Below are 11,156 nucleotides of genomic sequence, written 5' to 3'. Positions count from 1 at the left end.
TTCAGAGGTAGATTCTCTATAGAAAACCACATGCAAAATTCCAACTCTCATGAAGAAATTACTACCAAGAATACAAAACATATTAATCTTTCACCTCACATGGATCTAAAATGGACATAACATAATATACTGAAAATGAAGCTGTAAAAGTAGAGGCACCATTCAGGACTACAGGTCAAAAAACTATGCATGTTGCCCTTCCTACACACTTGATCTGAGTTCTTCATGTCCTTGAACTTGCAGCATTCAATTTCAAGGATTCTTTATCCACTAATCCAATTTCACCTCATTGCTTCACCTGCTGTTACTTGATCCGTACTTTAGAACTATGCTTGACTGGTTTGCCGGCTTCGCCTCCTCCGCGGCGAAATGTACTCAAACACCGCCTTCATTCTATTCTCTCCCTCTTAAATCTCACAACACTTTGTCCCTGAATGGCAATTTACCAGCATGAAGTAAAAACCAGTGATAGCGTGTTAATACATACTACCTTTAATCCTACCAATGAATTTTTACATATAAACGAATGATACTAAGCAATGTAAGATAAAGAAAAAGAAAGCAAATAAACAAGATGGATCCTGTTTAAGACTACTGTTTCTTCCTCAACAAATTCCAACATAATATTAGCTAAGAAGGATTTTTAGGGAAGGTGTCATGATGATTACAACATAGAAGAACCCTTAAGAGTCTCTGTCGCAGTTCGGCTTCTCATTTCGATGACCTTCCGGTGAGAGTTCGAGTGCAATGATGGTACAAACGTAGGGCTAGCTGCAGGCCGGTATTCAGGGAAGAGCCGGCCGGACCTATACCGAACCCCACAAGCATTGCAAAGTGTCTTTGGACCCATGGGTCCTTCTCTCCACTGCGGCGTCGATGTCACCTCACAATGCATGCATTTTCGGTGGGTAACTGACCCTTGCAATGCAGATCCCTTCTTCTCAGTATGATCTGAAAGCAAAGGTAGATCCTTACTCCTCTGCTTCTTTTTGAGACTGCTTATTAATTTACCATCAGCTTGTGTTTGTAAATTTGATCCAGAGAAATCATTTGCCTCACCTTTTGGGGAGTTAGAGACGAATGGAACAGATAATAGCAAGCTGAAGCTTGAGAGAGGCCGGCGTTTGCCTCGAGGACGCTTTACCGGGATGACAGGTAGATCAAAGTTGGAGTTCTCGACCGAGGAGGAACTACTGCTTTCAAAGACAGACACAGGGCTGTAGGTTTGGAACTTGGGCACCCTTTTCCCATTAAAAGAAACATTCTGGTTCCGAATAGTATTGCCGTATGTAGGCCGAGCAGGATCGGCCACCTGTATTATTACAGAAAATACATCAATGCCACAACTTGGATGTAATAATTATAGATATGTTTACATGAGGTGGAAAATGGAAATATAGCAATCCACATAGATTCTTCCAACAATCACATGTCCTCAGAGCTAATCACATGAAATTAATGCTTCCTGCTTTAAATTACGCATGCCGACAATATGTGTAAGCACTTATCAATCTAAAGCATGTAAAAGACACCTCACTAGATGCAAATTTTCCAGGGTTTGAATTGGAGGGAAATGCTACATGCTACTCATCATTAGTGTACTTCCATCTACTTTTTACTTATTCATGGAAGAAAACTTTACATCTTTTGTTCCATGCATAACATCTATTTATGATGCATATAGCTAGAACACTTCTAACTTTTAGGTATGGTACCTCAAACTCTCACTTCTTGAGACAAGACTCTTTCAAAACATGGAATGGGTACAATGGTAAACATGAAACAAAGATTTCCATGGCAAGTGGCAACAACAACTACAATTCAAAACAATAAACATGTGACAAAATCTTTAAGTTGTTAACTTACTACAAAAGTACAAATTAAGCGTTTGCAACAAGTTCAAGTATTAGACCTTTTTTTTAAATAGAAACACACATTAGCATCTTAAGCATGTCAATTCAAGGTAAATCAGAGTACCACTGTAGAGTGTGGACCAAAGTTATTCAAAATAAATAAATAAATCTTCTCTTTTATCCACAAGTTTGGTTCTATATCTTTCTCCAACAAAGTCAGAGGACTCTTCAACAAAGGGGCAAGTCAATGAAAGTAAATTTTGAAATGATGCCCTCTCTTTTGGTAATCACAAAGTCAGAGGACTCCTTTTTTGTTTTTTAATATCCTCTGTCACCTTACTTGCTCATGTTTTAGACTTGAATTACCAATATTTCTTTTCAATCTGACAGTTCTTGAACAACATCATCGTAGTAATTCACATTTGCTGCTAAAAATCCAACTAATAGAATTATGTAGTTGTCTAAAACTCTAACCTGATATGTCGACATTTGAGACTTAGCTGTTCGATTATGAAAGTTACATTCATTCAAAAGTAATGATCCTATCAAATGAAACAGCCATTGCAAGTAACTGAACTTGAAAAGCAGGATCAAATTAAAAAGAAGGCCTGGTGAAAAGGGAACGAAATATCACACTACTTGAAACAACTAAGCATTAGCATCCTTCAATGTTGATATTATAATCATGTCGCTTCAGCTTCACACGATAGAATTATATGTATGTAACTAATTCATGTATTAGAAACAGGACAAGTAAATTTTAGTTTTCTTCTACATGATTGTGAGAGGAAAAAGACATCTATTCAGAGTAACTGAGCAAATACTCACAGGAGTAGAGATACTCCTCCCAAGTTTCGGATTCTCATTCTTAGTTTTATCACTCAGCCCGGATGGTGATACCGAAAACACACCAAGAGATGGCTCTTCAAGTTGTTTAAACTGAGCACCCCAATCCTCCTCCACAGCATCATCTTCCACATCTTCTATTGGGAAATCAAAAAACCCCACCACATCAAAAACTTCATCCGATACCCCATTCAAATTGTTGTCCAAAAACCAACAATCCTTCATATTAGCAATATATACTTCAACTATATCCTGTGTTTGAAATTAAAATTAAGAAAATCCTCAGTAATTAAGCATTAAATTATAAAAATAAATATGAAAAAATGTGCAATTCCCTAGTCACAATGAGAGTATGTGGAATGCAACATAGGCATACCCAAAAAGCAAAAAGCTTTCAGCTACACACACCCTCTATCCTTATCTACTAAATGTTAATGGAAAAATGAAACAAAACCCAAGAGTATAACATTATATTGAACTAGCAAGACATTATCAACAAACAATCCAAGAAGCCTAACATTGTATAGAGCTATCAGTACAATACATACATACCTCTTTCTTTGGGGAAAAAATATGCAAAATAAACATACCCAGATAAGAAAATGAACATAAAAAAGCAAAATAAATATGAAAAATGAAGAGGGGGCCAAAAAGTTAAGACCTTTGGGGTTCAGAGAGTAAAGTGGGTGGTGCAAGTGGAAGTGCAAAAAAGGAACTTGAACATTTGCAGACACTCACAGAGGATGATGAAGTTGCTGGAACTCAACCAAGGTGAGATTTTTTTTCTTTTTTTCACTCCGAATCTTTCTTTGTCTGAATACTTTCTTTTAAAAATGAAAAATTTGCAACATGCGGCGGCGCTACCATGCGGAAGCCCTCATCCTGTTCTTGGAATGTGTCTGTAGTGATATCTCTGAGCTGTCCGAAAGTCTTTAGTTTTCAACTGCGTTTATATAAAATTAAATTAAAATAAATAATTAAAACATTTAAAAAAAAAATTAGAGCTTGCTTCAATTGTTTCCTATTCCCATGTGATATGTCGCTACTTTTCTGTCATTTTCATGGTGTATATATATTTTTTTATTCTTAAAATTAGATTTAAACTGCGCCGTGCAAAAAAAAGTACAAAAATCAAAATTGTAATCTTGTGGTAGAAAATAAAATTATTTAAAAATGTCTAGTCAAGTGTTTCTATAAAATTATTTAGTCCAATTTTAAAATTTTATTTATTTTCTCTAAATAAAAGTTATTTATTATTTATAAAATTTATTTAGTCCAATTTTAAAAAATATATTAATAAATGTAATCTTGTTCAAATTCCATAGCATTTTTAGTATAAGAAAACTCAAATGATGACAATTAAAAATGAAATTTATCTTTTTTTTTAACATCAATTCATTTATGAATATATAAGAAATTTTCGGTTTTTATACGATGTTTTTGGTCTTTACACCCATAAATATAATAAATATAATTAGTATTCAAACTTTATTATAAAAAAACTTTTAAATGAGTATGATATATTGCTTATTTGAATGATATTATGATTATTACTTCCATATATAACCAGAAATGGCAAGGTGGTTCTATGGATAAATTAGAATGATGTAATGATGTATTATCTATTCGGATTATTCAAGAGTCAAGACTATTAATTCCTTATGGTAACGTTTGGTAGAGAGACAGAGACACAAAGACTAAGATTAAAAGACAGATACTAAGAGATAAAGATTGAAATAAATCTCAGTATTTTGTTTGGTATAAAGTGGAAGACAGAAATTAAAATAAGAATTGAACTCTAATTTAATTTGCACAAAGAATAAAATTGGAATTAATTAATTGAAATGAAGATATTTTATGTATAAAATGTTATTAAAGTTTCAATCTCCATCTCTAAAAATTTTAGTCTCCTGTGTCCATACATTTTGGAGGTACTGAAATACTGAAATTTTGGAGACAGAGACAAAAATTTTAATACTAGTTTCTGAACCAACAAACATGATACTGAGTCTCAGTCTCTCAGTCTCTGTCTCAGTACCTCAAAACAAACGCTACCTATATGACTATACACGGAAAACAATTTTATAAGAACTAATTAGAATTATAAAATTTGTTTTCCTAATAGTTAGTTGCAATATAATGATATGAAATTGACTATAAACTAAAATATATGAAATAAAAACAGAAATAAGACATCAAATATATTAGAATTTAGCTAATAAATTATAGTTCAAATGACATAGTCTCCATATACTCATTTAAAAGGTTGCGAGTTCGAGTCTCTGTATCTTTGATAAAATATATATAAATTAGAATTTAAAATCTTGATATAAAAAATTACATTTTTCTTTATATTCTTTTATATATAATTAAATAATTTAATGTGAGAAATTAAGAGATTGATGGTAAGTTAATTATATAAATATTAATTTCTATTACATTATAAAATTAGTTATGTAAATAGATTGCTAGAACTTAAACTAAGTCTATCAATTACTAATAACTAAGTTGCTAAAAGATTATAAAAGTTTTAATATGACAATTTATATTCATCTGTCTAAGAAAAGGTCAGATTGAATTCATCAATATTGATAAGAACAAAAATATTATAAAAATTGTATCAAGTTTAACAAGTTAAAATTTGTCAAATTGCAAAAAGGATAATCAAAGTTTGTAGCTAAAGTTTACTACAATTATGTCATATGTTGGTATGTTTATAAAATAGTAAAATTAAGTTACTAACTTGCTATGCTAGAACCTTGTAGAGATATTAGTTGGAGTTGTTAGAAATGACTTAGTGATTAAGAAAATTAATATATTCGATTATATAAATAAATATCATAATAGTATCATTCAAGGGAAATTTATCAGTAATATGGAATTATATTAAGAGTTTTTTATTTTTCTTTTTATTAAGAAAGTTAATCGAAAGTAAAAATATGCATGTATTATTATTATTGTTTTAACTTTTTTTGTAGTATATTATTATTATGTTATTGTTGAAAGAAAATTATATTGAGATTATATTATATTATTGTTGAAGTATTTATTTTAGTGAATAATCCATGATAAATTAATTATGAGTATGATACTTACATATATGCTCTTTCCTATCTCGTTAGTATTGATATGAAATTTAGGTATCATTAACTTATTATAATATTATTTTAATCTTTTTTTATATATTATAATAAAATGTAATGGTGGCTTTTACCCTTTGTATATTTTACATGACAAATTTTAGGGCATAAATAATTATGGACGGATCTAAAGATCTGATCATTTGAAAGATTAATTATAAATGACGAATACTTGAATTATTAGGCATAAAAATATTTTATTTTTGAATTCTTAGGAAAATAATAATAATCAATCGGACAACAACTGTTAATTGGGGTCACAGATATTTGATGAGGGACCCGGAGACAATGGTTGACATTAGCACGACTAAGAAATGGTCAATTTTATTATTACTTTTCCAAATTTTAAGTACCATTTTAATTTTAAATTAAGTATTACAAATTTATATCTAATTTTATTAGATATTATACATTCTTTGTTTGGTAAATTCCTAGATATCAGGCATGGATGCGCCAAAAACAGTATACAATTATTACACAATAAATTGTTTCATAATATATTGAGTAAATTGAATTGAAATTCTTCTATAACTTAATATTAGTATGATCAACAAAAATATATCAATATCATTTTAGTTTTCCATTAAAATCCTTTCTCCTTATTATTGAGGTAAACATTAGTCCATTTAAGTGTGGTTAGATTTGCCTCTATAAAGCTAAAAAAACTAAACATACATTAAAACAATTTCTTATGAATTCATATTATTTTAAAAATATTACACTATTTGTCCAATTAAATATCATTTATATATGATTTTTGATATAGTGGATAATCAAAATACTAATGTAATAATACATCTATAAAATCAACCTCAGAGTATACAATTGATAGCAAGATTCATCAAACGATTTAATGGGTATTTTGGTAGGAGTGTACTGTAGAATATGAAGGGTATAAGTGTCCAATCAAGCATTTCACTATTTTGAAATGCTCAATTATATCTGTTCAGTACAATGTACTTATGTACATCAAAACCTTTAGTTCAAGATAAAGTTGGCAACTTCTGCACAGTTGTGTTTAAATAAGAGTGAAAAATAGCATTGCTTGATACAAGAAATTTACCATACTTGAGGTGGTAAAAAAATTCTCTGTGTAAACCAACTCACTGTGACGTCGTTTGATCTATGTAGTCGACCAGGCTTTGTTGTTGTTACTGCTGCCGCTGCTGCTTGACACAAGAAATTTCAAGCTGATTTTTTGGGCACATGAGCATCTTCTTGACTTTTGGAATCTTCTTTCTTCTCCATTACTTGTTGAACACCTTCTTGGTAACCTACTATGAAGCTTTTAAGAGCGTCTCTGTATGCAGAAGCTCTGGTCATGTACACGCGCTGCAAGGCAGGTCTGAGAGTCTCCATTCCACCTCTGGCAGCTACAGCTGAATGTTTTCCAGTAGAAGATCCATGTGTTTTGTGAAAATCACCTCTCAAACTCATTGTTCAAATCAATGGCAGAAAGCTACCGAAAACAGCAGTTTCAAATTTGCACAAAAAGCAAGAGCAGAGAGTTCTAATGCTGAATGAATAAGCAAGGGATGGCTCACTCAGCAGCATCATTGATTACTATAACTAATCTCTCTTGCTATATTATTAGGCTTCTAAGCTCTATGTAGTTTACCTTTCTGCGATAACTCATTAATTTACAAGAAGAGATAATATATATATATATATAGTATAAATAATTCACTCAATCACACATTTACACCAGCTAGAAACTAGTATGTAACTGTAATCTTAGTTTTGGAAAGCTATCAGATTCCAAACAAGATAATGATGTTAATATAAACTTGGGAAAGAAAGAGATGGTACCAAGATCCTCCAGTGTTGAAGGCTCTCTTCCTTTAGCAGGTTTCTTTTCATCATTGGGTTCTTCGGTCATTTCATCCTTCTTATAATGTGCTGGCCGAAGATCAGGACCAATGTCCCGAACCCAGCTTGCAGCATAAAGCCTAGTAGCTCTCTTTAAAACCTGAAGATTGAATGTTACAGTACAACTAGTAAGTTACCAACAGCCAAGTTTCACCAGTTCAATTAACTCTAGTCTATAGTATGGTCCTCCAAAATTGCATCTTTGTCTACTCAAAACATTAATAACATTAACTAAAAGGAAAAATCACAAGCCCACTGCATGATTAAAAAACAATGTACCGAATTGAGATAAATGCAAAAGGTTTCCACAAGTGTACCACGGAATCACGTGTTTCAGTGGTTTCAGTCATTGATCTCAGTCATAAAATATATATATATTTGAAATCAATGGCTAAAACCATTGGAATACCTGATTCCATGATACACTTGAAAGTTTCCAACAGTAATATAAACAAAATTACCCAAATACGCTGGTCCCAGGTCAATTTGCGACGCTTTTTAATGTTAGGAGGGTCAGGCAAAGACGATGGGAAAGCAATCTCTTTGAGATCATAGCGTATGTAATCATAGATTTTCCTACAAACAACCCTCGCTTTCATCTTGCATCTGCAAATCGAAGAATGGAGTTCACACTACACATGAGAAGAAATTGAATAAAATTTTGACTGAAATTCTTATGTTTGAAATAAATTAGCATGTATGTAACTGAATTCAATAGCATTGTTTAGAATATCTGCGAAAATGAATTGAATCCATCATTAACAATTAACAATATCAATGAGAGACACAGGCCAACTCATATTGCATACAAGCTAAATAACCTGCAAATGCAAACTGAAACAACAAGAACGTTTGACTATTATTGCATAATTAAAATCCTAAATTTAGAATCTAATTGCAATCATGTTTATCTAAAATTTAAAAACCTAAATCAAGTAATTATTATTACAGAAAATTAAAAAGATGACGGCACAGGAACCAGGGGCGAGCAGATGAATCTGCGAACGAGAAACCACGAGTCCACGACGAGACGCCGGCGCCGGAATGTGTGAGCAGAGCTGCCGCCGCTTCTGCTTGTGTGTCAACTGTGAAGTGTGTTTTGTGCGAGAATGAGGCACTCACACAGTGAGAGGAATAAAAACTACGTAGTTTTTCTGTTTTTGTTTATTTTTTATAACTTAATATTAGCGTGATCTTTTTTTTTTAATATATCAATTTTATTTTAGTTTAGATCCTTTCTCCTTATTGTGGCTCATTTTTTGGATAAAACCATAGTTATCAGAATCAAACCGGTAATCAACTCGGTCATATAACTGGATCACCGGTTCAATCGATAAGTCACTAATTCATCCGATTAACTCGGTCATAATTAAAAAATATAAAATTATATAAAGAAAATTAAAATAATGTCTTAAAACTTAAAATGCAAGTCTTTACAAACATTAATAATCTACTATCAATTTTTAAACATAACTAATTTGTCACAATATATGCACATCATAGTGATTTTTTCTTATTTTTCCACAATTTGTTTACAATGACCCCAAACAGGATCAGTCTTCCCTGTATTATTGTAAACTCTTTTAGTGGTCCCTCTATTATTGTAAACTCTTTTAGTGGTAAGATCAGGAGTTGTTGATGATGCTTGTTCTTAAGATGGTGGTGTTTCTCATGGTGTTTAAGATGAAGACATTTTTAAAATTCTAGCAAAAGAAATAAAAGATTTTCAGCAACCAATTTGTTTACCTAAGTGAGTTTTTAAGCAACACAGCAACAACCACCAAAGTATTCAATTCAAACGTTATCCAGCAACAAAATTCAAGTATTCAACTCAAACATTATCCAGCAACAAAAAAAATTCAGCAAGTATTCGACTCAAAGTCTCAAACATTATCCAGTAACAAAAAATTTATCTCAGGTTATCCAGCAAAGTATTCAACTCAAACGCTATCCACTTATCCAGCAACAAAAAGATTATCTCAGGTTCAGCAACAACTCTAAACTCTAAAGATTAACCAGATTCAATAACAATTCTAACTCAAATTTTCTCAAGTTCAAGTTCAAGTGTTCAACAACTCTAAAACCAAATACAACAGCAACATTAACCCGATTCAATAACAATTCTAGGTTTCTAACTCAAATTTTCTCAAGTTCAACAACTCTAAAACCAAATACAACAGCAACATTAACCAGATTCAATAACAACTCTAAGTTTCTAACTCAAATTTTTTTTTCACCAACTCTAAAACCAAATACAACAGCAACATTAACCAGACTCAATAATAATTCTAAGTTTCTAACTCAAATTTTCTCAATTCAACAACTCTAAAACCAAATACAACAGCAACATTAACCAGATTCAATAACAATTCTAAGTTTCTAACTCAAATTTTTTTTCAACAACTCTAAAACCAAATACAACAGCAACAATAACCAGGCTCAATAACAATTCTAAGTTTCTAACTCAAATTCTCCCCAGTTCAATAACTCTAAAACCAAATACAACAGCAACAAGCCAACAACCACCAGATTCAACAACAATTCTAGTGAAAGAACAGAGTAGAAATTTCGGTAGGGGGGTTATTGAACTGGGGAGAATTTGAGTTAGAAACTTAAATGTTTTCGGTAGAGTTTTCAACAACAATTCTCATGCCCTGGTAACTCAAATGTTCAAACTTGATCGGGAGAAAAGGTAATTTCATCTTTATTTTGAATCTGACTTACAAACGAAGTTCAGTCCTTCACAAATTAACAAGAACTGAATAATTAATACAAGAAAGAATAACAAGATCAATTAAAACACGTCTTCTAACAGCAAAGTATCCAGGTAAGTGGGTAAGTTAATAAGATCAATTAAAACTGAAAATCAAAATAACAAGAACAATTAACATTTTAAACTACAGCAAACTAACAACAAAATAAGAACTAGAAAACATACTAACCATAAAAAAACAATAACTGAATAATTACTACAAGAAAGAACAAGAAGAAGGAAAAAAAATCACCCTAGGATGGAGCGTTCTGAGTACAGGGAAAGGGAGGAGCTTTAAATCGCGACGGAGATGGCTGAATGGAGGCAGACAATGGCGGAACGGTGGCTGAAAGGCCGCGGAACAGAGGCTCGAACACGCGGCGTAGAGGACTGAACAGAGGGCTAAGCAGCTCGAACAAGGGTTGGCCAAAAAGGAGGCGGATGCGCGGCGAACAAGGGCGACGTTGCGCCGAAGCTGTAGCAGCGGCGGTGGCTGGACGTTGAGGAACGGCGACGAGAGATGGCTGCTTCGGTGCTTCCTCCAAGCTGCGTTCGAGTTCTCTTCTGTCTTCTCTGTGTTCTTCAGTGTGTTCGTTCAGAGAGGGAAATGAAGGAGTGAGGTGGAGCTCGATGAGAGGAAGGAGGAGAGTGGCTGAGTGAGACTGAGAGAGGAGAGGCCAAGAAGGTGCTGCGCGT

The 11,156-nt window shown here is 32.6% G+C and overlaps 2 protein-coding genes across 5 annotated transcripts; both read right to left on the bottom strand.

Annotated features, from left to right (window-relative positions):
- Positions 1 to 3,614, bottom strand: LOC107476968 (GATA transcription factor 11). Of its 3 annotated transcripts, XM_052259012.1 has the most exons (5): positions 3,361 to 3,614; positions 2,682 to 2,951; positions 1,060 to 1,312; positions 669 to 951; positions 1 to 430 (listed from the first exon to the last, which is right to left on the bottom strand). In XM_052259012.1, the coding sequence occupies exons 2-5, from the start codon at positions 2,922 to 2,924 to the stop codon at positions 415 to 417; spliced, it is 795 nt and encodes a 264-aa protein (XP_052114972.1). In that variant the 5' UTR covers positions 2,925 to 2,951; positions 3,361 to 3,614; the 3' UTR covers positions 1 to 414. The 3 variants fall into 3 exon arrangements, with proteins under 3 accessions (XP_052114972.1, XP_015952404.1, XP_015952405.1); XM_016096918.3 differs by having other exon boundaries at positions 669 to 1,312; XM_016096919.3 differs by having other exon boundaries at positions 669 to 1,312; positions 3,438 to 3,614.
- A 3,038-nt stretch (positions 3,615 to 6,652) lies between these two features.
- On the bottom strand, positions 6,653 to 11,156 carry LOC107476969 (uncharacterized). Of its 2 annotated transcripts, XM_016096923.3 has the most exons (4): positions 10,714 to 11,156; positions 8,170 to 8,314; positions 7,649 to 7,808; positions 6,654 to 7,218 (listed from the first exon to the last, which is right to left on the bottom strand). In XM_016096923.3, exons 2-4 carry the CDS (start codon positions 8,305 to 8,307, stop codon positions 7,025 to 7,027), a joined length of 492 nt encoding a protein of 163 aa, XP_015952409.1. In that variant the 5' UTR covers positions 8,308 to 8,314; positions 10,714 to 11,156; the 3' UTR covers positions 6,654 to 7,024. The 2 variants fall into 2 exon arrangements, with proteins under 2 accessions (XP_015952410.1, XP_015952409.1); XM_016096924.3 differs by lacking the exon at positions 10,714 to 11,156 and having other exon boundaries at positions 6,653 to 7,218; positions 8,170 to 8,406.

The sequence above is a fragment of the Arachis duranensis genome, chromosome 3 (genome assembly GCF_000817695.3).
Source record: "Arachis duranensis cultivar V14167 chromosome 3, aradu.V14167.gnm2.J7QH, whole genome shotgun sequence".
Classification (NCBI taxonomy): Eukaryota; Viridiplantae; Streptophyta; class Magnoliopsida; order Fabales; family Fabaceae; genus Arachis; species Arachis duranensis.
This window is presented reverse-complemented; position numbering and strand designations above follow the sequence as displayed.

What these genes read in the sequence shown, in the direction of transcription:
- LOC107476968 (XM_016096918.3), bottom strand. Translation starts at nt 2,924, where the DNA reads ATGAAGGATTGTTGGTTTTTGGACAACAATTTGAATGGGGTATCGGAT. An exon ending in GGAGGAGTATCTCTACTCCT is followed by an intron (nt 1,313 to 2,681) that starts GTGAGTATTTGC and finishes GTAATAATACAG; the next exon opens with GTGGCCGATCCTGCTCGGCC.
- LOC107476969 (XM_016096923.3), bottom strand. Translation starts at nt 8,307, where the DNA reads ATGAAAGCGAGGGTTGTTTGTAGGAAAATCTATGATTACATACGCTAT. An exon ending in CCTGGGACCAGCGTATTTGG is followed by an intron (nt 7,809 to 8,169) that starts GTAATTTTGTTT and finishes TTCAATCTTCAG; the next exon opens with GTTTTAAAGAGAGCTACTAG. An exon ending in TTCAACACTGGAGGATCTTG is followed by an intron (nt 7,219 to 7,648) that starts GTACCATCTCTT and finishes GAAAACATTCAG; the next exon opens with CTGTAGCTGCCAGAGGTGGA.